Source organism: Euprymna scolopes, chromosome 14 (genome assembly GCF_053919585.1).
Source record: "Euprymna scolopes isolate OS-2025 chromosome 14, ASM5391958v1, whole genome shotgun sequence".
In the NCBI taxonomy this organism is placed as follows: Eukaryota; Metazoa; Mollusca; class Cephalopoda; order Sepiida; family Sepiolidae; genus Euprymna; species Euprymna scolopes.
In genome coordinates this window covers 89642557-89668370 of record NC_136495.1, presented here as the reverse complement: position 1 = coordinate 89668370, position 25814 = coordinate 89642557, and the positions used below count along the sequence as shown (strand labels likewise).

General features: G+C 35.7%; 1 protein-coding gene across 1 annotated transcript in view; it reads right to left on the bottom strand.

Annotated features, from left to right (window-relative positions):
* LOC145293154 (tetraspanin-8-like) overlaps positions 1-25814 on the bottom strand; it is a 340031-nt gene that overhangs the window by 216964 nt on the left and 97253 nt on the right. Inside the window, exon 2 of the mRNA XM_080139604.1 lies at positions 10940-11140. Coding sequence (XP_079995730.1) covers positions 10940-11140 — 201 coding nt within the window. The remainder of the gene's footprint in view (positions 1-10939; positions 11141-25814) is intronic.

Genomic DNA, 25814 nt, shown 5'->3' with positions numbered 1-25814 from the left:
TAATTTTTTTCCCGTCCATTAGATTTTACTGAAACTTGTCCAAAATGTGAAGGCAATTGTTGCAAATGTAAATTCAGTATCGCTGACCCTGGCAAAACTCTGGTTTGCGCCCCCCGGGAACTTTTAAGGCTAAAAACCACCCCTTTTTTAGGCTCTTTTTTTCATATTTGTCTAAAATGTGATTATGTATCTCTATTTAGTGTTTTTTTATGGTGCTGAACTCAAATTTACATGTCTTAAGGCCTGAAACATAGCCGTTTGTCCATTTTTACAAGTAATCAGCCCCCCATGGGGGCAAAAGAGGTAAAAAAATACCTCAAAATGACTCTAAATAGACAAAATTGACATATTTTTCAGAATAACTTTTCATCAATTCATTAGATTTTTCTGAAACTTGGCAAAACCATGGGCATACCTGATATACACCTGATGGAAGTATCACTGACCCTGGGAAAAATCAGAGTCACAAGCCCTGGAGGTTTTAGGGCTAATATTGGGTGTGGAGCAAAAGTTGAACTTAGTCATTTTTCTGAAAACTTTTGAAAATTTTTTTTTCACTCAAAATTGTTTTTTTATCAGTTATGTATCACGATTATTTATTTAGTATTGGAGGTAATATTTATTCACCAAGTAGAAATCGTCTGAAAGGCGAAACTGGAGAAATGTTAATGTTTTTACATTATAATTTAAGAATTTTAGGACTTAAATATGAGTAACAACGAGATACTTAAGTGTATTACATAACTAAATTATTATCTTGTAATCATTGTAATTAACCAAATTCTTTTTTAATTTTAAGGGTTCTTTAAAACGAAATAAAATCGATTTTTATAATTTATGCTTCGTACTACTGTTCTCATATTGAGTGCTCCTATTTACTTGCTCCCCCCTCCCCCGAAAGTAAAGTTAGACACAAAGTCGTTTTTAAATGTGGGGAATATCCAGCTCCCAAAAGGGGCACTTTTGATCGGAACAAGAACCGGGCTCAAATTAATTTTCAATCGATATTTGCCCTTTTTTCCTAGCTGGCGAAAATGGCCCTTTTTCCTAAATTTCTAAATTTAATATAAAATGATTCCCCGTTTCCCAGCCATTCGAATCGTTTTAAAGCAGTTAACTAATTTTTTTTACCATTGACTCACAACCCAATCGGCAAAATCATAAAAGCACAAATAATCGCTTTTTTTTTTGTATTATCACGGACTGAAGGTTAGTAGTAGGAAGGAGAATGGAGAATCGAACCTTACTTTTCGCAACAAAAAGTTATAATTGCGATGGGCGAAAAATGAAAACGGAATAAAAACACTGATAATTTCACGAGAATACATTATTTACATCTACGTACCGTTTTACACGTAACTATTTAAAAATGAAATAAAAAGATTGCCTATAAACACTCATGATTATAAAATATATATATATATATAAAACGATTAGGAATTTAAAATAGACGGTCAGTTTCACAAATAAATATAACGTAACATGAGCTGTAGTGTGTTACCAATTTTAAATTATGTGCGCTTATTGGGGATAGGGTGTCTACTTTTTAAGCGATTACACATGGTTTTACAACGTTGCAAACCAAACTTAATTTAGTGGGAAACACTTTAGTTAATATCCATAAAGAATTAGGATGGCCAGAAATGATGATCATTTTACGTTAAATTTATATTCGAAACTGATCTTACACTCTAAATTCTAAATGATCGCTTTTCTTTCCGCCAATTAAAAAATGTTCTAACACGTAATCTATAAAAGTAACATTTCATTTTGGAATAGGGATTTAGCTGCGAGAGAAAGCACAGAAAGCTCACGCAATCTCACGTTAAAAATGGTTTTCATAATAGTAATATTATTATTTAGAAATTCGTTCGTAACAATGAGATGTGGCTTTGCTAAGTGGCGTTGTTAAATATATTGTTCTTACATCGTTTTCTTATTTTGCCTACCAATCTTCGAATATTTTCATCTATTCATGTAAGTAGCATGTTATACAGTAAATACGAACTGGTACAATATAGCTTTGTTTTAAAATCAAAATAAATGTTTTGTTGTGTTACAATTTTTAATCAATTACAAGGCAAACATTTGAGATAAAATATACGCGGACATTAACCAGGGGTTTATGTAATAATTTGAAAATTTACGAAAAAACAAACAAAAAAAATCTCTAATTAAATATGTATAAATTTTACAAGAATCGGAATCGGGAATCGGATCGGAAATTTTGAACGGAATCGGAATCGGGAAAAATTTTGGCATCGTCCCATCACTAATATATATATAATATAAATAAACATATATATAATATAAATAAACATATATATAATATAAATAAACATATATATACATATATATAATACAAATAAACATATATATACATATATATAATACAAATAAACATATATATACATATATATAATAAAAATAAACATATACATATATATAATAAAAATAAACATATATATATATATAATAAAAATAAACATATATATATATATAATAAAAATAAACATATATATATATATAATAAAAATAAACATATATATATATAATACAAATAAACATATATATATATATATAATAAAAATAAACATATATATATATATAATAAAAATAAACATATATATATATAATAAAAATAAACATATATATATATAATAAAAATAAACATATATATATATAATAAAAATAAACATATATATATATAATAAAAATAAACATATATATATATAATAAAAATAAACATATATATATATAATAAAAATAAACATATATATATATAATAAAAATAAACATATATATATATAATAAAAATAAACATATATATATATATATATATATATATATATATATATACATACATAGAAGAAGCCAATGACAAACACATCAATGTACAGCTGGTGCCAACGAAATTTAACCCTCCCCTCCCTGCTCAGAGCATTTAACACTTGTTAATAATCATATAAACTTCCTTGGATGAGGGCACGTAGACATTTTAGCGAATGGATGTGAAACGATTACAAAAGCAATAGGCAGGTTATAATTGATCAATAAATAAAATAAATTCAACTCTGCTAATCAATGTTAAATCTGTAAATAAGATTTATAACTCATTCTGTAGCCCTTCTCAATCTTATGTTGTTAAGGAACTTCTAATAATAAAAAAACAAAAACAATTTGTGCTTCTTTCATTTTTTTTTTATTTAAAAATTTTAAAGAATCAGTTTGGAATCAGAAATTAGACTATAATTTTTCAGATTCTAATACCCCCAAAATTTCCGATTTTTCTGATTCTGATTAATCCCAACACTAATATGTACATATACACACACACACACATATATATCTGCATGCACATGTATCTACACACACACATGCATATATATATATATATATATATTTATCTATAAAAGTGAATATGTGTGTCTGTGTACATTTCCCTAACAAATAACTCTTAATTTTTGGTCTAGGGACTCAACATTTGACATAAGGAGTATTGAGATTTGGGAAAATCTTTTTAATAGGTTTTCGGCCAGAAATTTGGCTGTCAAGGAGTCAAAGTTCAACGATTTAGCCTTTGAAAACTCTACCAAACTCCTCCGCCAATTTTGGGTTCAAACACTTGAAATTCTAAATGTAGGTTACTTGGACATGGATCAAACTTTTTTAATTTGATTTGAGCCCAAAAAAGTAAATGTGAAGTGATCAAAATTGTGGTCAAAGATTAAAAACAAATTTCACCTCTGCGGTCTCTATCAAATCAATTTCTGGTCTAAACATTTCAAATTTTACATAAAGGGTATTCAGAGATAGGACAAGCCTTAATCAGTTTGGGTAAAAAATTTGAGCTGCCAAGGGGTCAAAGTTCAAAAGATTTGACCTTTGCGGTGTCTAGCAAACTACTCAGCCAATTTTGGGTCTAAACATTTGAAATTTATACATAACCGATATTCAGACATGCGGCAAGCATTTTAATCAGTTTTGGGCAAAAATTGCGCTGCCAAAAGGTCAAAGTTGAAAGTGTTGACCTTTGCAGATTATACCAAATTCCTCCCCCAATTTTGGGTCTACAGATTTGAAATTTTAGATGTATGCAAGTTAGACATGAGTAAAACTTTTTATTTTGACTTGAGACCAAGATAATAAAAGTTAAGGGGTCAAAATTTTTGTTTTGTATATGAACTCATTAAACATTATTTTAATCCAATGTGAACGTTTGGATGGTTTACTTTGTATAAGTAGATTCTTTTACTATATAAGGACTTATTATAATGATATTATTGTAGCAGAACATTCTCAAACCAAAATGAGATTCTACTTTATTAGATTATGTGTGAACACCATGAAAAACAAAAAATATCAATTATTTAGAATTTAGAGTGGACGAATCCAATTCACAAGTAATAAATGTTGTGCACTTTTTGGGGAGGGGTACATTTTTCAGTAATTATGTTCAGTTTTATAATGTTACTAGTTGGACTGGGTTAGTGGTAAAAAAAAGTTAATGAACAACCCTTAAAGTTTAGAATGACTCAAAAATGGGGATAATTTTATGTTCAATTTCTATATGAAACTGATCCTCTACTCTAAATTCTAAAGATAGATTTTTTTCTTCCTTCAGACAAGTTTTTCAGGGTGTTCACATGTAATACCCTAAAAACAGTAAACTCTTATTTTGGAGTGTGGTGATTCAGTTCAGGGTGTGACTATTTACTTGTATTTCCACAAGCAAAAGTTAGACACAAGGCTGATTATCAATAGGGGGCGGGGGCAGCTTTGGGAAAGAGGGGTCTCTGGATCAGTACAAAAATAAAAATTGCCTATTATTAGAACAGATATTACACTTTTCAAAGTGTATTTATTTGCTAAAAAATTAAAACATTTTGACAAATCAGGCACATTGATTTTTTTCTTATAATTTTGTGTACAAAGTAAATTCTAGTTAATAACAAAAATGAAAGATTTAAGGACATGTTTCCTACTTTTTTTTTTAAAATTATAATTAAACCTAAAATGTGTCTGAAAAGTAAAAGTTGTATTTTGTTGGTTTTATCATATTTATATTTCTCTGCATTTTTCTCTTTAATTAAGATATCATTCTCTGTTAAATAATATGCACAATATAGTTAACTTCATAAAACAAAACCATACCAAAAATACATGTTTTTCCTAATGTTTAGCTGATTAATTTTTTTTTAATTTCTTTTCAGATATCTTTAAATTTGCACATTATAATCTAGCTTTTCTTCCATTTGAAAATAGTTAAATTTATATAGAAATGTTTGCTTCTTCTAAAAAGAAAAATGTATATATATAGTGCAAAATTTTGTTGAAAATTCAAAGACTCATGTTTTCTTTTTTATAACCTTCGTTTATTTCCTGAATTTTTTTCCATTACAGCTGTTTCGTTAATGGGAAGGCAATTTTACGATTTATGTGTCCATAAAAATATCCTGTCCCCACCAACTTCTTCAGATGTTTTTCCATTAGATTTTTACAACAAAACGTATATTTTTAACATGCTGAACATCATATTTGGATAAAAAGACTTCCAAAGCAATGCTTCCTAACCTCCGTCATCTTTTGGTGTTATGTGAAGATAGTTTTCCGTTTCAACCCGTAGTTTTGTATTTTTATTTTTTATTTATTTTTAATTTATTTATTATTTATTTTTGTTTTAATTTCCCCTTTTTTTTTCCTATTTGTTTTTTTCCAATTATCTTATCATTTTATTTCTACATTTACACGTGTTTATTTTAATATTCCTTTTTTGCTTGGTGTTTGAATTCATATTTTCACCTGATCCCTCTGTTTAAAGGGGACATCACCCTCATGGTATCAGTTTTTATATCTAGGATTACTTCCCTTGCACCTTTTATCTTTCCTTATATTATATGGAGAGTAGATAATACAGTGGATGTGTTATCGGCAGCTCCAGTAACTCTCGCTTCTCCTTTTTTGTCCCTCAGTCCTCATTCAATGAGTGACTTTTCTGACAAAGGGTAAAGAAAAAGCTGCTTAAAGGTCGGTAATACTTGGTCTGAGATGTCGGAAATTTTTCTGTCTCTATGTCTATCCTTGTGGTCATGTCACTAGTAAGGGTGCTGGAGGTAAACGTTTTGTCTGGGCTGACGTTATCCGCCTGATAGTCAGGGACCCGAACCTTGGATTAACCACTAAGGAGGCTGTCCTATCAGCAGGCGCAAAGTACTGGGACTGTTGTATTGCCATTTGGTGAATGGATTCTGGACCATGTAGTAGTCTCTGGTGGGGCCTCTCGATGCCATACTAGTGGGTAATTGTTACGGCTTTACCTTTCCATGGGCTACAAAAAAAAAAATGTTCCTGTCTTTTTCTCTCTTACTTTCGCTCTCTGTACTGCTCTAACCAAGTATGCCGACCTGTTCCACAAATCCCAAAACCTCAACATGAAATATCTCCAGAAAAAAAACTCGAATAAACCTAGAACCCCATCTTCCAACGTAGACCCCTACTACCAGGTCTCCTTCTCCAACATCAGGAGTCTAGAGGTTGAAACCCAATTACGCGGACATATTATTTCTAAGCAAAACTGGAATAGGGCCGACCACTTCCCTAGATGAGTTCATAATTAACGGATACTCTAACTTAACAGCTAAATCTGACCCCCAAGATCACCATGGGCGTGGAATATGTGCCTACATTAAAGATGGCTTCCCAAGTGGCAGGGATATCTCTAGAGAAGATCCTAATTTACCCTATATGTGCTTCCGGGTTGCTCTTACTAACACCACTGCATTTATATTTGCCCTCTATCAGCCTCACAACAGCGGAGTTACTATCTTTAAGAGTATATCTGAAAAAATAGACCACATACTGTCTGCACATCCCTCGGCTAACATCCACATCTGTGGTGACTTCAACATCCATAACGTGGAATGGCTGACCCATTAAAATAAGACAGACGATGAGGGGAGGTTTTGTCATAATTTTGCCATTGCTTATGACCTCACTCAGATTGTTCGCGAACCCACCCATGTGCCCGATACTACTGGTCAATATGCAAGCCTCCTAGACCTTTTTCTCACAACTTCCCCTGAGCTATGTTCATGTTCTGTTCATTCTCCTCTAGGATCCTCCGACCACTCCGTAGTATCAGTTAAGATAAAAAAAAAATGTAATAAGTCCCCAGACGTACCCCTCCACCGTACTGTATACCGATACTCTATCGCTGACTGGGATAGCTTCCGTACATTCATATCTGATTTACCTCTGCATTCCATTTTTAAAAAGGAAGTGTCCTCTATAGTATCAGATCTGACTGAATGGTTAATTGTAGGCATAGACTGATTCATACCATCTAAAAAAATTCCAGCAAAAACCTAATAGCCAGCCATGGCTCTCCCCAGAATGTGCTGCAGCTATCGTGCACAGAAATCACTTTTTCCATAACTACTAATGTAATAGATGCACTGAGACTAAAGCTGCTTTCAGGAACGCCAGCAGCCACTGTAAAAGAGTAATAAAAAATGCAAGAGAGCTATATGCCCAGTCTGTTAAATTCAAGGTAGCTGATCAGCGGCTTGGTTCCCACCAGTTTTGGCAAATAAAAAATAGGATCCTGAACAGAAGTGTGCATTCTATCCCAACCATTATCAATGGACTAGAGGTCATCTCGTCAGCATCAGACAAGGCCAAACTATTTGCAAAGAACTTCGCAGCTAATTCTACCCTATGCGACAAAGGCCATCAACTCCCCATATTTCCTCCTATAACACAGAACACGCTAGGTAACATACAAATATCTGTGCATGAGCTCGCCAAGCTAATCAAGAACCTTGATTCCAGTAAAGCAACTGGCCCTGACGGCATCCCAATTATAGTGTTAAAAAAGCTTCAACCAGAACTTACGAAACTGTTTAAGCGTTGCCTTAAGGAGAAGTACTTTCCGACTCCCTGGAAAACCTCATCAGTTTGCCCTGTATTTAAGAATTCAGGTGATAAGTCATCTCCCTCTCAGTACAGACCAATAAGTCTCCTGTGTGTTATAAGTAAGTTGCTGGAATCCATATTAAATAGAGAAATAGTCAACCACCTCAGCAGAAACAAGCTTCTTAGTGACACACAATATGGTTTCCGTTCTGCAAGATCTACCGCAGATGTGCTAACGGTTATATCTCAAAGGATTAGTGAATCTCTTGACAAAGGCTTCCTTCTAGGGCAATTGCTCTTGACATATCAAAGGCCTTCGACAAGGTATGGCATAAGGGTCTACTTCACAAGATTTCCAGCTACGGTATAACTGGAAATGTTTTCTCAATCATTAAATCATTTCTCTCCGATAGGCTCATAAGAGTAGTGGTCGATGGACAAAAATCAGAGGCCTGCAGTATTAATGCTGGAGTCCCTCAAGGGTCAATCCTGGGCCAAACTCTCTTCCTGATCTACATCAATGACTTCCCTAAACACATACTTAAATCATTTGTTGACATCTATGCTGATGACACTACCATCTACAGCAACACATCAAAGGCTGTAAATAACAAAGTTCTCTCTGATTCTCTCTCCTGATCTCGAGCGCGTGGTTCAGTGGGAGAAGACGTGGCTGGTTACCTTTAATGCATCTAAAACCAAACTCCTATCCTTACATCATCAACGTCCTGATCCCCATCTGGCATCAATTGAAATGGATGGCTCTTGTCTAGGAGAAGCCCCATGTTTTGACAAGCTTCTGGGTTTGACCTTTGCTCCTGATCTGAAATGGAACACGTACATCAAGTCTGTTGCCAAGGTCGCTGGAAAGATGGTGGGATCCTTCTACCGCTCCAGATATCTCACTACTGATGCAATTCTCTATCTATATAAAAGCCAAGTACGTCCAAGGATGGAATACTGCTGCCATATCTGGGCAGGAGCTGCTAAAAACAGCCTAGCCTGCCTTGACAGAGTACAAAATAAACTTTGTGGCTTAGTGGGGGATGCCCTTTTCTTTACCCTGCAACTTCTCTCCCACAGAAAAGACGTTGCGAGCCTATCCTTGTTTTATCGCTATTTCCATGGTAGGTGCTCGTCTGAACTCCAATCTCTTGTCCCCTCTCGCCAATCTTTCACGAAAAACACCCGTCTAGCTGAATCCACTGTGAAAAATTTCCCCCACTCTTTATCTGTGCCTAAATCAAAACGTGGATTCCATGAACAAAGCTTCTTTCTTAGAACTGCACGCCCGTGGAACTCTGTTCCGTCTACCTGCTTCCCGCCTGACTGCAACTTGGATGTCTTCAAGTCCAACATTAACAAATTCCTAATGAACCGCCCCCTTAAGTAAACACTTCATCAAATCTCTACACTAACGTACTGTACTTGCAATAACTCTTATCCCTGAGTGGCTTCCAGGCCTTGATAAATGGTGACCACCGTTTAAAAAAAAAAATATGTTTAGTTTTTACTACTTTTTTTTTCTAATCTGCTCTAGTGCGTGAAATTAAGTATCTATTTCTGTGCAAACATCTGTGGATTACGTCTAGTCGTTTGTTTAATAATTTTTCTTTTGATATTAGTATATGGTATGCTTCTAATATACATAGGTTGCATCTTTTTGATTTGCTCGGTTTATATTTTTCCCCTTTATCAATTATTGACCATCTTAATTTATATTCAGTTGTATTTTTCTTTAATTCCTTCATCCATACTGCTAAAGTTTTTCTTCCGGTTGTTTTCGTTATTACTATTGGTTCTGTTTCTATTTTCGTTATAGTAATTGTAATTTTCACTATTGTAATGATCCTTTCTACTGTTGTTTTCATTTTTATCTATATTGATGTTGTTTTCGCTATTTGTGGTGTTCTTTTCTTTCTCGGTTTCATTTTTAAACGATGCTAGGTGATTATGATATCTGTCCTTAAAGCAAGTTCCGGTGCTCCCCATTATTAGTTTCATTATTTGTTATAACTTCACATTTGTATACTATGGTTGAAGTTAAACAGTCCCCCCCCCATCATTGGACATTCAGTAGGGTCCCGGAAGTTACAATCTTTTACGTTGTTAGATTCATTTTCTGTCCTATCTCTATTTTCAAAAATTTGTTTAATTTTGTGTTATTTGAGCCATTTATGGTATTTGTTAAGTTAGCAGACATTGAAAAGGATAGATTAACAGTGTTTTTTTAATTATCTTACTTAGTTTACTACCTGTCGGGGAAATTTTTTTCTATAATTTGGTAAAATTCCCTCAGGATGTTATTTTTTATATGGTGGCTGAACGGTGGCTTAAACCACGTCTGGCTCTTCCATCTATTTTCTTCTTAACTTCTCTTTCGGTTTTATTATGATCTATCTTTTCATTTTTCTTTTTTATGTTTATTGTATGTTTTATTTTTTCATTTTTATTTTTTGTGTTTATTGTATGTTTTATTTTTTCATTTGTTTTTGCTCTTTTTTTTCCTCTTTTATATTTCCTCATCGATATATATATATATATATATATATATGTATATATATCATTACATCATCATAGAATAAGTCAATTGTGTAAGGAAATAAATTTCCTGCATTCAATTAGTATAGAAGATTTATTTCTCGTGTGTGGCGTGATGTAATTTTTTTGCGTATTTTCTTTTTTTATCAACTTTATTTTATTAAAAAAAGTCAATCATTCATTACTTCTTAATCATAAGTATAATTGCTAATTAACTAATTACTACACATTAATAAAACTAAAATTTAACTTGCTCAAACGTCTTGGAAATTATTTCATATTAATACTGTTCTCTACATGTTTGTCTCCAGTCATAGATTTTCCAGGAGCACTTAATTTAGACCAATGTACTTACCACAGATTTTTATCTACTTTGCCAAGTCACAAGTCTATGAGTCGTCATTTCTTACAAGTTTATTGGATCCGTCTACTGAAAAATACTGGTTGGAAAAGTAAAATAATTTTGTTTTAAAACTTTACTTACCAAAACCAAGGGTACCAAACGGGATGCAATTGCACCAACGCATCCTATGACACCAAATACAATAATGAGTCCGCCAACAGCAATCGCAATGTAGATAGCAATGTAATAAATCTTAAGCATGGAACCCATGCTCAAATACTCATTAGACCAAAAATCCAAACGAAGCCAGAGACAGAATCCAAAGATTGCTGCTCCCAACACCTGTGAAAAAAGAAAAGAGAAATCAAATTTTAATCTTTCCAAAAATGGCATTACTAGTAATAAGCAAATTAATTTTTAAAAGCAGATTTCACACGTCTTTTTCTCTCACATACTATATCACTGTCTCCCTCATACTATATCTCTCTCCCTTTCTACCCTATGTCTATCTCTCCCATACTATGCCTCTTTTTCCTTTCCCACACCATGTCCCTCTCTCCCCCATACTATGTACCTTTCTATCCTTTCCCACTCTCTCTCTCTCAAATAACAAAAAAAAGTACACCTTACAGACAGGCATTAAAGGTAAGGTAAAACGAATGGAACAATTAAAAAACACTGATAATTTACAAATTAATTTATTTTGCTATAAAGCATATTGGAGGAGACATTTTTAAGTTTCTTCCAGTTAACTTTTTTTAATATTTTTAATAGATGCATTACTTGAATTAATAAATATGGAAGTATTGAAGTTGTGATGATGCACTTTTTAAAAAAATATTTTCATCTAATTTTCAGGAATAGAATATCATGTTCAGAGATATTTTCTGCAGTCTTTTTTAGGTTATCACTACACACCACAAGATGTTATGTAGTTGCTGGTTTGAATAAATCCATAAGTTTATGAACATATTCTTTTCTTATTATTATTATTATTATTAGCAGTAGTAGTAGTATAAATCTTAGTAAAGTAAAGGTATGTAAATCTATATAGCTATAAAGTTACTTTTTTCCTGTCTCCTTTTTTATTTATAAATTATTAAAATGAACTTCTTAATATGGTCAGTCATTGATATGTGAGAGGTTAACTAATTTGCATATTCTTTGAAAAACGAACTTTAAGTAATCATTTTTTACTTTTTATGGTTTCTTATTGGATCATTGGTTTCAAATCAAAAGTTTTCCACAGGTCCAAATACTTTATATATCAAGTTTCAAGTCTGGTGACTAAAAATTAAGAGAGGAGTTGATAAAGGATCAAAATTAAACAAGAAAAAATTGATCTTGGCCTGGCACAAGTCAACTAACCCCATTTCTTTCTACACATGCACTAATGAACAGTTATAAGATAAAAACAGAAAAAACAAAGAACCCATTTAATGGACAAGCCTGAATAGCTGTACGTTTTGGTTTCAATTGTAGCTGATGGTAGTGAAGTCATTTTTTTTAATACTTTTGAAATCATTATTGGGTGCATTACAATAATCGATAGAGATTTGCTCTAAAATAATAAATACAAAATCTGTGTGAATTAAAACATTTCAGCATATTTTATGACTGGGCAACACCGTGCTAATAGTTACTCTAATCGAAAAAAAAAAACATGGACTCGATTCTCAGCGACACTCTCCGCTCTAACCAGGTTCCATCCAGTTCTCGAGAACTCAACGGCTCGACTCTCTCAAACATCTTAATTAATGTGCAATCGAACCTGCTGATTCGTCGGCTTCTTGTTTCCCATCACTTGGATTTTGAGTTCGCACATGCAGCCCACCTCCGTGACTGCAGTCACACTCAATTTTCACTACACGCCCCCCTGATCTCATGATCATAAACTGGGTATGGAAGTAGTATCCGTCTTTGCTAGACACACCTAGCGCTCAACACTCCGCTAGACACACCTAGCTCTTACTACTCTCCGACAAAGACAGATACTACTTAGCAAAAGTGGGGCTACACGGCTAGACACAGAAATTAATTTTTAAATTTCTCATTTAAAAATGACTTTACATACAAGTCAACTAAATCGCATTGTAATTCTTTTTAACAATGACTACTTTTTCTTCAAAAACAAAATCGACTTGTATTGTACTCTCATCAAATTAACTATCGTTCAAAAATGACACCTTTTTTCTACTTTTCAGCACAACACGATTTCATGTTTAATTCCGTATTTAAAAATAACTTTTAAATATCTACACGTCGTCCAAATCACATTTTAAGTTATTTTAACAGTGACGACTTTTCACAAACGCAATAAAATCCGACTCGAATTGCACTTTCATTAAAAATGAACGTCATTTAAAAACAACACCTTTTCTTTTTAACACAACAGGACTTCATTTTAAATTCCTCGTTGAAAAGCAAATTTAATGCATACAAGTCATCTGAATCGCATTTTAAGTTCTTTTAACAGCCATGACTTTTTTCAAACAATAAAATCCAACTCAAACTGTACTTTCATAAAATAAATCTATCGTTTATTGTCTTCCTTGTCAGCACAACAGGATTTCATTTTAATTTCCGCATTGAAATATGACTTCTATACATACAAGTCATCTGAATCACATTTCAAGTTCTTTTAACAATGATGACTTTAATACACACAAATAGACTGAGCTGCATTCCAACACATTCATTTGACGACGATAGTTAAAGAAATCCCACTGGGATTAACATACAAAAAGACAAAAAAGTCCGACTTCTGACCTTCGCAGTTCAACATGACTCATTCAATTCTCTCTTTGACAACGCTTTTCAATGCGACTTTTAATTTTCCAGGTTCAACACGAATCATTTAAAATTTCCCATTTCATCTCAACCGCATTGGCTCCATATTTAAAGCCGAAATAGCTTCTAATCAAAAAAAAACAAAAAAACATGGACTCGATTCTCAGCGACACTCTCCGCTCTAACCAGGTTCCATCCAGTTCTCGAGAACTCAACGGCTCGACTCTCTCAAACATCTTAACTCCCGTCCTTATATTATCTCATTTATGCAAATTAATGTGCAATCGAACCTGCTGATTCGTCGGCTTCTTGTTTCCCATCACTTGGATTTTGAGTTCGCACATGCAGCCCACCTCTGTGACTGCAGTCACACTCAATTTTCATTACAGTTACTAAGAAATGAAAGTAAAAATATGTGAATATTAGGTGTTATATGCATGCGTATACATGTATTTTTAAAAAAATTTTATTCACGTTCACCCCAAACAAGGCATATCGCCACTTGAATGTAAGGGGCTACTATTTGGGACCATGTTTAGGCGAGATGAGCAAGATGTCGGTCTAAGTCAGTCTAAGTTACATTTAAATTTCTGCATGTCTGTACAGTTAGGAAAGCAGGTTTAGTTTAACTGTCTGAGGGAAGAAACTATTAGAATAGAAGCTCTTCTGCATTCGGGAACCTCTACAGTAAAGGAGTATGATTTTATGGCTAAGTGTGTTTGTATGGGATATGTGCATCGAGTGGGTACAAGTGTTCGGAGTTCAGATCATATTTCATTAAAATACTTGTAAAACAGATACAGGAATGCAACATTGCAGTGATGAGACAGGGGTTAGAGCTTGGTTGACAATCTAGGATCTATTAGATTAGAGATTCTTCTTTGGACCTTCTCTGAGAGAGAGAGAGAGAGAGAGAGAGAGAGAGAGAGAAACCAGCAATAAGTTGCACCAATCCAGATATGGCAACAATACTATATGCATCGGTGAATAGTGGTTTTGTAGAGGTACATGATACTCTCGGGCGTGAGTAATCTTCCAGCACGATAGAGGAAACCCATCTTCCTTACAGCAGCCTCCGCAATGTTCTCAATATATTTGTTCCAGTTTATATTGCCTGTGAATGTTAAACAGAGGAGTTTAAAGGAAGAACTATTGGTGGTTGGGGAGGCTTTTGTAATTTTTAAAGGAGATCAGCTTAGTCTTAGTAGTATTTAATGTTACTCTCTATTTACAGCCCCATTGTACTATGATCTAGAGGTTCTAAGGATTCTGTTATTGTCTTAGATTTGTGTACATTTGTTTCTCCTGCATACCAGTTATAGTGTTGTATAGCAAATATACTCATCTCAGACTATATTGCTAGTATAGCAAATATACTCATCTCAGACAATATTATCAGGCAGGTCGTTTATGAATATCAGGAATAATAGTGGTCCAAGAATCGACCCCTGAGGCACTCTTGCATTAATATTATGCTGCTTGAATGTACGTTCATCAAGGACAACCTGGATGGTCTCCTTGTCTAAACAAAGTCTAATTATAGTTAACATTTGTCCAGTTATACCATATGATTTAATTTTAATTAGGAGCCCTTTGTGAAAGGCTTTGAATATATTAAGGGCTACAGCTCTGGCTTCGCCCGCCTTATCCAATGCATGGTATATGCATTCAGTGATGACTGTTAGAATATCTGCAGTAGAACAACATTGCCTAAATCCATACTATTGGTCAGAGAGAAGATTAGCTTTTGCAAGGTGGTGGACTAGTGCTTGATTGATTAAGGTCTTAAAGATTTTAGCGAAGAGTTGGAAGAGACTGATAGGGCTATAATTGAATGGATCGGTTCTTTCATCAGAATTCTTGTACACTGGTACCACAGAGGCCACTTTTCACCTATTAAGGTAGCAAGATTCAACAAGCCATTTATTGTAGAGTTTGGAAAGTATGGGGGCTAGCTCAGCTGAACATTTTTGAATTAGTATAGCAGGGATGAGATCAGGCCCACATAACTTGGAGGTTTCTAAGTTTTTTATGATATTGCAGACATGAGAAAGGGTGAATTTTAGATCAAGTGTGGCTTTGGTCCTCATAGGGAAATTTGGGAAAGAGTTGTTTGTTGGTTCTAAGGTGAAGGCGAGTCATTGGGCAAGCAGTTCCACTTTTTCAGTTGACATGCATGCGATCTTCTGGTTGTTGGATGGTGGAGGAATTACTAATTATCCTTCATTCACTATACTATTATAAATTTTCCTGAAAACATGAGTTCCTATCTCCTGTGATTCTATGCATTTCCTGGTTATTTCACCATGCCTAATTTTGGCTATGGTTATTTCACTCTTACAATGAGTAGCATCTATAAATTTTTGCTTATTTGTAATTGACTTATGATGTATAAACCGGTGGAATGCATGCTGTCTTTGTTTAATGGCAGCTACACAATTTGTAGTGAACCATGGAAGTGAGTGGGGCTTGCTATAAGACTTCCATTTGGAAATGTGCTTCAATGTTAGCTTTGCAGCATTCAATTGTCTGATTGGCACACTATTTAGAAGAAAGAGAAAAGATATTAGTCTATGGGGAATCTCTAATGTGTTCTCTGATAGTTTCCCAGTCAACCCTTTTGAAGTACCTTGTCATTTTGAGCAATTTCTCCTCACCTTGGGGTTAGGATTTTAAGGCTGATATTTTTGAATTGAAAGCCATTTTGAATTTTAGAAGAGTTTTTGATGGTTAGCCAATCTGTATAAGTCATAAGACAAAGAATAGGGGGTTTTGGTGGCTACTAATATGTGTAAGTCCTGAAACGAAGAATAGGGTTCAGTCTCACATAGAAAAAAGGTATATGCAGGAATTCTATTTTTATGGAGTGATTCTGGTTTCTGATTGGTTGCTAGCAGAACACGGTTCCATTTGATTGGTTAGTATCTTTCACCAGTGTCTATAAACAGAACCTTTCAATTTTCTTTAATGATACCCTTAGATGTTATCAAAAATATTGCAACAGATACCACTAGGTGGTCTGTGTTTCCAAGTCGATTATGGGCATACTCAGTCTAAGGTTACGATCAGGATTCGGTTCTGGAGTTCGGGAAGGAGTGAGTCATTCACTCGACAACAGCACGTTTCTGTCCTCTTCTTTTCCAATCGACCACACCTGGCCTCTCGCCACCAAATGTTACACCGCACAATCTGAACGTCAGCAACACAAAATACTTTTCAAAAGATGTTCACGACTCTTTTTAACATTTCCAGGGAATTTTTCCTAGCTTTTATATTCTCCTATCAAAAAAAAAAAAAGAAAGAGAAAAGGAAGAAAGAATAAAAAATAGCTTCTCTCATCATGCCCTGCCTTCCCAAGATGCCCTTTGGGTATATAAATGAGCTAGCCATCCTTTCCTTCTTCTTTCCCAAAGAGCGATGCAGATATGCCCGGTACATCATATATTACTTTTTTTTGTTTTTGTTTCTAACCATAAACTAGCCTTAAACAGTACCTTTTTTATTTCCTTTCGCATATACCCCACACGCCCCTCTGATCTTCGAGATCAATAAGACACTTCATAATCCTTCATCTAAGCAGGCCTCCTCCTCTCACGTTGAGGCCTCTGGGGGACAACTTCTTGGGGGTTGACGTTTTCAGATTTACTACAGACATTCTCATCCAGTTGTAAAGAACCGCAATGTGGGGCTAAGTCGAATTGAGGTGCATCGTTAGCTTCTCAGTGGATCTTGACTTCCTCCTCTTCACTGCCATCACTGCCCACCGGCAGGGTCACACGATGCAGGTCTAGGATATGCCGGGGAACGCCATTTACCATCATATTGTTCTTCAACTAAATTCCCATTACGACCCCCCCTTCCTCAGCGAGTGGTACATTTTGCATTGCGGGGCTTCATCCACACCTCCTCACCCACTTTAATGGTAGCTTCTTCACCCTCAATTCCTACCGTTTTCTTGCACGGATTCTGCCACTTATATGCAAATATAGCTCTATGAGGCACAGTTGTCTCATCTCGTCTGGTTTTCGGTGAGATGCTGTACCAAAACATCGTCTCCATGGGTGAAATGTTGCTTTTTTCCGCAGCAGCCTTGATGGTGCAATGATTCCTCTCCACTATCCCATTGCCACTCGGCCGATACGCTGCCCTAGAAAATGCCTTATTCCCCACTTATCACACACCTTTAAAGGCTTCTGATTGGAAAGCGGGGCTATTGCCCATTAACAGTTCCTCAACCAGCCCTCTCTCCAAAAATATTTCCTCAATGACCCCTCTGATAGCCCATGCAGCTTCTGCCCTGATCTCTCTCCAGATGGCAAACTTCCTCGGTCCACAGTCAACCATCAGCTTATGGCGATAATGGGTCACACCAATGGCCAATCGCTTCCAGTCCTCTGCAATGTGTAACTCTCCTGCTTCATGTCTGGACGGTCCGGGGTCTATCTATTGGCACTCCTGACAGTGCTCCATGTCTGGACGGTCCGGGGTCTATCTGTTGGCACTCCTGATAGTGCTCCAATACCTCCGTGACCTCCTCCTCTGTGGTTTCCAGGTAAACCTCTCTTGCCAGGAATAACGTCTGTTCTCGACCAAAGTGGTGCATTTCATAACTTCCTCCTCTGCATAGCATACCGAGGAAACCGCCTTTACCTCTTGCAGCCAGGCCTTCTTTACCCATGTCATTGAATCTGCCTTGTTCTTTTCCGATGGGACCAGCACTACGGCACCCAATACTAGGCTGCTGGCATCACACCAAATCACCCCCGCGTCTCTGCCACTGACGTACCATTCCCCTTTCACTGGGTCTTCTTTCATCACTCTCATGATGATTTCTTGTAGCAGTATGTTCGTGACCTTCGTCACACGGCCCTCTCAGCCATCAGTGCCCATTTGTCATTTAATAAAGTTGCATGCTATCTTGAGCCAGCCGGCGATTGGATAGTGTCCCACAGTCTCCTGCACACAGAGAAGAGTTCTCGTTTTGTCAGGTCAGTTTTGACTTTGGGTATGTTGGAAAAAAAAAAAAAAAACTCCTGCAAAAGTAAATGATATATTTTATTTCATTGGCTACAGCGAGTATTCGTACAAATTAAAAAAGACGTCAGATTTTAATCCGATTAAAATAAATTTTTCACTGGTCGACAGGACTGCACGTCTAAGAAGAAAACGATTTCACTAAGCACAACAAATAAAGTGTTAACGAGAAAAGGGCATTCTTTTTCGCACAGATATCAAAAAGAATAGCCAATATTAAATAAATGCTATAAACTCTCTTTCACAGATAAGTAACTAATTCTCTTTAAGGAAAAAAAGAGGAAAAAAATGTGTAGGATCAACAAGAAATTGAACCCAGTCCCTACACGTTACAAAAATTGAAAAGTGACAAACAAAATCTACTGCTTTCTGTATAAAATGCAAACGCTGAATTATTTTCTTAGACAAATTGGCACACAAGGAAATAAATATATGAAAAAAATATTCGTTAAATAACCAGGTATGAATTTTGTAAGGGTTTTTTCTATGGAGTTGGTACTATAGGAAAAGTAAATAAACGAATTGCATTGTTTCTGAAAATGCATTTTGTTATATTCCATATATACCGTCCTCCCCCAACAAAAAATGGACGATTTTGCAAAGCAAATTTTGGAAATGGTTAAATTCCAACAAAGTCAACAATTAGAACTTGAAAAAAGGTTCCGAGAAAAGCATTTGACAATGCAGAAACAAAACGAAGCGAAACAGTTTAATTTAATAAAATATTTTGAGGAAAAAAAAGGAAGAGAAAAAAAAGAAATAAACGAACAAATATTGGAAAAGCAGTTAGATTTAATGAAATTCTTCAAGGAAAAACAGGAAAGAGAAAGGAAAAATAATGAATGAACAAATGTTGAAATTGAAAAAAATTACATTTAGAGCAACAAAACCAGTCAGATAAAAAATGGATTTGATAACGCAAGTTTTAGTGAATAAGTAGCTAATGTAAATGTCTCCTCTCATCACCTAGGACATAAGCTAACCAACCCTCTTCTGTATTGTTTCAGAGTGTAGAGTGAACAGCATTCTTTAGTGGAACTTGGAGGATGCACTCAGACTACATCAAGATCGTCAGTCTCTTCGCCCATTCCTCGTCGACTAGGGAAAGGTGTGCTACTCATCTATGCTGTTCTACGACTACACATCGTTCGGATCTTGCCGGTTCTCAAAGCAACTCATTACACCTGAATAAATAATGAGCGACAAAATTGAAGTCACCTGCCCACTTACTGGATGTGGCTGGAAATCACAGAAACTCCCTGAATCCCTCAGTAACGTGCTCATTACCTCCATGAACCTTCATGCCCAAACTGCTCATCCAGCCCCGATGGCCAACCCCCAACAACCAGCAGCTCCCAGGCTTAAGCTAAAGTCCCCATCTATTGGTGCTGAAAGCCCCCCCCCCCGATCAATGGTCATCCTTCAAGCGACAATGTATAAGACCGGCATGGCTATCACTGATGCTATGTGCACCATGGCCCTCTTTCACTGCTGTGATGAGGACCTCATGAATGACCTCTTGAGAGACTTGCAGGAAGATGTGTTATCAATGACCGAGGCAGACCTCCTTGCTGCTATAAGGCGCCTGGCAGTCAGGGAGGAGAGCACTCTGGTCCACCGCATCAAACTCAGTAGGATGACACAGGCCCCTGGTACCCCTATCAGAACCTTCCTTGCCGCTCTCAGGGGTCAGTCTGCTTTATGCCAGTACACAGCAAAGTGTAAGGAACCGGGCTGTGGCCACACTTATGATTATAGCAGTGAGATTATTAGGGATAATCTCATTTGTGGTATTGCTGATCCAGAGATTCTTTCTGATCTGTTGGGTGATCCCAAAACAGACCGAACCCTGGAGGAAACTGTTGCCTATATAGCCCAGAAGGAACAGGGTAAATCCACCAGGGCAGCTGTTGGAGAAACTACCGCTGCCATGAGCCATGGCAACGACAAACCCCACCAGTCACAACCATCTCGCAGCACAAACAGAGCAAGTGCTGGGCCTGCGGAGAACTACAGCATCGTTCACGTAGATGCCATCGATATATGACGATGTTGCTTGTTGCACGGCTTTGTTCTGACGGTGGATCGCCTGCATGATTGCCGTCATGATGTTTGGGGCTCTAGCCAATAGCTCCTCTAATCCAAGCTCATTGAGCCTCGATGACGCCCGCAGCAGTCGACTGGCGCTTTCCGGGAGCCCAGACAGGAAAGCGCACACCAGTATACGGTCGCTTGCACCCCCAAAGGGGGCGGCAAGCTTCTTCAGGTCGGCCAGATAGACATCCACCGTCTCCCCTGGCCCAAGCCGTCGTCCAGAAAATTGTCGCCAGGTAACAAAAGGGTCCGCTCCAAATGCTCCGTAAAACGCCTCTTTAATTTGTTCTATAGTCGCGTCATCCCCGAGCTGCTGATACACGGCATAGGCCCCCTTGGTGAGCCTAAGCGGGATGACTATAGCTGGGTCCTTTCCCTTGCACAACCGGCAAACGCGTTCGGCTTTCTCTAGCCATTCGACCACCGAAGGTCCGTCCAGGGAGCCATCAAATTCTGGGATCAATTTCAGGTCGAACTTGTCCATACCGGAGATATCCGCCGAAATAGCTTAAAGTTGAAGTCCAATCTAAACAAATTCAAAGTCCAAGGGACAGGAAAGCGGTTCGATCAGTACACACACAGACACGGTGACACGCCACCAACACGATCCAGCGTACACAATTACCAACCGGCCGTTCTTTCCTCACTCCTTGCCTTCCAAAACGACCTGAATTTATAGTTGTCGAAGACCAACTGATTTGCATATATGCACAAGATTTTGCGAGAGTTTCCGAGATCATACCATTACAAAACGCCGCCGGCGCCATCTTGGAATTCTTTTCTTATCCTAGCTTCGCAGCGATTACAAAGCACACATGCACACCTAGGTCGTTTGAACGGTAAGCCCTCATTTTCACAGCTTTCGTCACATAAACCATCGTCTTTAATGTGAAATATTCTTCAATGAAAAGCAAATTTTTGGATTCATCCCTTTACCTTAAGAATTTCTGAATCAAAAATGAGTACATATGCATTAGTTGGCAACCATCACACTAATTGTTATTGCTGATGACATTTGCTCTTTGTTAAAATCATATTTGCTTTTCTTTTGTTCAACGAGTACTAACTGTGTAGCAAGGCATTCTTCATCATTTTATCTATTATTTTTTTTCATAAAAACCTAATCTTGACATAAGTGAAATTGGAGATGGGTAAAAGAAAATCCGGTTGTCCTTGCTGGTTAAAATGTAAACAAAATATCAAAATAATGTGTCCTAACAATTACTATAACTATCAACAAAGCAACGGTGGCCACCACTGCTGATGTGAGAAACAGAATTCATAGAAAGCGTGACATTCGAACTAATTTTTTTGTTTCTGTTATCATTTGGACGCTAATTAATATTACAATATTACTTTTGTTGTATAGAAATATAGAATTTCAATTACAACATTTTATTATTATACTAGCGAGGGGTACCCGGCGTTGCCCGGGTGTTTGTAGGGGTGTGTGGTGTTAAATAAAAAAGAAGCCGGGGGGTGGGGGGGGGGGTTAGGATCGAAGCCGGACCCCTGAGGCAAAGTTTGAAAATAAAATCGGCCAGCCAGAAGTGAAAGATGTTTGAAAGTCGTCGAACGTTATGACAACGACGATGACGATGTAAGCATTGTTATAAGCGAAGTAAGAAAAGAAAACAACGTTTTAATTAAGCGGGGGGGGGGGTAAAACACAAAAAAAAATATAACGTAAGGCAAACGAATGAACGTTATGTGAAAAATGGCTTAAATAATACAGGGTTCAATATTTAAATTTAAAAAATCGAAAAAAAAACAAAAAAAAAACATCTCACACCACGATTCGAACCCAAAACATTTAAATAATGAACCAAGCCCTTAACTACCTACGCTAAAGCGGCGTATATAAAGTCTGTTCGGTTTATCAACTATTTAAAGTAAATCAGGTCATGACGTCATCTGACGCATGCATTGTTGACCCTCCCCCCTGTCGAATCTGTCTAGACATCTCTCTCTCTCACTCTCTCTCTCTCACTTCGTCTGCCTTACTCTAAAGACTGAAAAATGGCGTCTGGCTGTTTTTATTTAAAAAAAAAAACTTTGATCGTTAATATTTTTTGTAAGCATATTTTTTTTTTTTACTTCACTTTTTTTTTTACTTTATTTTTCGTTTAACTATCGTATCTACCTATTTTGAATGTGGTAATAACTTTGATAGCATTGCCATAGCGTAGAAGTTCATAGTTTAGCTTTAATTAATTTTCTTTTTACCGATAACAACATTTTTAAATTGTAAATTCCGACGGCCATTAGAAGTTGCTGACGTCAAGATCACGTGACATGACTCAGCGGGTTTTAAATACAAGTTGACCCAAAATAAATGGCCGCGTGTATACTTTATGTATAAGAGTTGGCGGACGTATATTTTGGGGCAGTTGTAAATCGATTTAAAAATATGTAATGTTTAACATTAAAATGTCACTTTTTTGGGCCCCCCCCCCTGCAGAAAATCGATCAGTTGACGCACTTCTGATGGTTACTTTGGGCCGATTTTTCGATATTTGTCGTCCGGAAGGTGGGGCTTTCATATGAGACCAAGTTTGTGAATTTTTGTTGTGTCTGTCGAAAGTTTTTAGCAGACACACAAACATACATACATACATACAAACACACACACACACATACATTTTCGCTTTTATATACATAGATTAGTAAAGGAATTGTGTGACATAAGTTTAAGATGGATTAAATACTTATATAAAATGTACTTATTTAATCTAAAAGCTTGTAAAGTAAAGAGAGAAAAAGAGAGAGATAGAGAGAGAGTGCAAAAGCAAGGGTAGAAGTAGAAGAATGAGGAAGGGAAAGACAAAAAGGTGAAAGAGATTAATGTAGAAGTAAGGAGGGTAATAGAGTTAGAAAAAATCAATATCCTGAATGAGTCAGGAATTTCAGCAAGAAGTATAAAGGGAAAAAGGAATCTGTGCGGAGATAAGGAACATTCCATAGTTTGCATCAGAAAATGAGAACTACGTGCCCTGCAAACTACCACTACCTCCTCAGAGAGCTGAAAAAAGATTGATAACTCCATGTGAGAGTAGATGCGTTTTCTAAGGCATCTACTACTTCCCCATACCAGAACGTTTGAATCTATAGAGAAATAGAGACAATTGAAACTGCATTCCATTGCCATCATCACAGTACAAAGCAATCAAACAAGTGATCTCCCCTCCCTCGTTTTCTCTACTTATAAAATGATATGTGATCATTTGCTTTTCAGATTTTAAAAGATAAACAGTGAAAAGCAGCCAGAAAAGAAACAAATTTTTCTTGTAAAAGATAATTCTTTAAAGATATAAATTTGCATGTTTAAATATTAGAAATCTATATACAAATTAGAATAAAGTATTCAAAATGAAGCTTTGAAATATTTATTGAACAAGTAGGGTTTCTAAAAGCTAAAGAATTATCTTACATTTGGTGCATGCAATTAAAAGGTACTATTTTTTTTTACATGAAACTTGTTAATAATAGCTGAGAATGTGTTGCATGCCAAGAAATGATATGAGAATGATATAATAGATGTGTAGTGTGAGTATTAAAGACAAGCTTAGATTTGATGAGCTCAGAGGAAAATTAAATCTCCACAACTTAGAGAAATGTATTGCCTAAGATGGCGTGGCATATTTGGGAAAACTGAGAAAATAAGATAATTTTTTTTAAGTTATTGTGTGTGAGGGGAGTGTATTTAAAATGGCAGAAAAAACTTCAATACATTATGGTGAAATTAAATTTGGGGTGGGTGGAGAGATACTCGGTCATGGTATGTTTGGGTGGGGAGTTAACAGTAGAATAACATGGCTGACTTGTGTGCTGTACAAATAAACTGAAATGGTTGTAGTTAATTTTGTAATTATGTGGACAGAGGAACTTGAAGTGAGTGGATCAAAGGTTTAGTAGATATGGACGTATGTCTAGTGGCAATGAGCAAAAGGAGCAATTTACAAAGTCAAAATAGAGGCCGAACAAGCTAGGTTTTCAGATATATTATAAAGGGGTGACCAGAAAATTTAAGTATTCAGGATAGCTAAATTGATGGCAAAGACAAATATGGTGATTACTAAAAGCTCTTTATTAAGAATCAAGGAAACAATACATGAAAATAAATATTTAATCACAATAGAAATGAAAACACAAATTATCGTATTATTTAAATTTAAAAAGAAAAAGAAAATACAGAATAGAGAGAGAAATCCAGCTGACTCTCCCTAAAAAGTAATGGGAGAGAGGAGATTTTACTGGGAAAAAAAACTGCTACCATATCACTCTCTCATCTCCTTCATCAGAGCCATTTTTTTCAGAAAAGATCGTCATTGCTTTCATTTATTCAAGTTGTGATATTATCTTTTGCTTATTACTTTAGTTATTGTCAGAACTTCTTATACATTTTAAAAAACAATTATTATTATTATTATTATTATTATTATTATTATGGTTATGTCGTTGGTCATCAGCGTCAATATTATCATTAATATTAGTGGTTGTACTTGTATGGGGTTGGGGGCTATCAATTATGAGTTGGAGGCACAAACTTTTTTTTTCTGGTGGATTTTTTCCTTTAAATATACTAATTTGTTTTATGGTGTACTTTATTTCATCATGCCAATTTTCCTTCATATAAAAGACAATTTAAACTTCTAGACTGGATATGACATTATGTTTATTTTTAGTATATTAGTTGCTTTAATGGCTGAATTTTATTATTTGTTTATTACAAAATAAAACATTCTTCCTTAGACTTACCACTAATCATAAGTGCCAGTGTCCTCCACTAAAAAAAAAACCTCTTCATTTCCAGAGAAATATATAGTAATTGCTACCAAGATTTAGGGTTAGTAATAGGATAAACAGATTTTTGTTACTGAAATTGCTGATCAGTAATTATAAACTGAGATAACAAATGAGTTTTTGAACAATAATCTGCGAAATTCACAAAACGATTAATCTTTGCAAAAAAATAAAATAAAATAAATAAATAAATAAAACTGCAAAATTCAGAACAAAAATCAATTAGGTGGATATTTTTTTTAGTCTTAACTTGCAAAGTCAGGCAAAACTAATCACTAGAATTATTCAGACATTT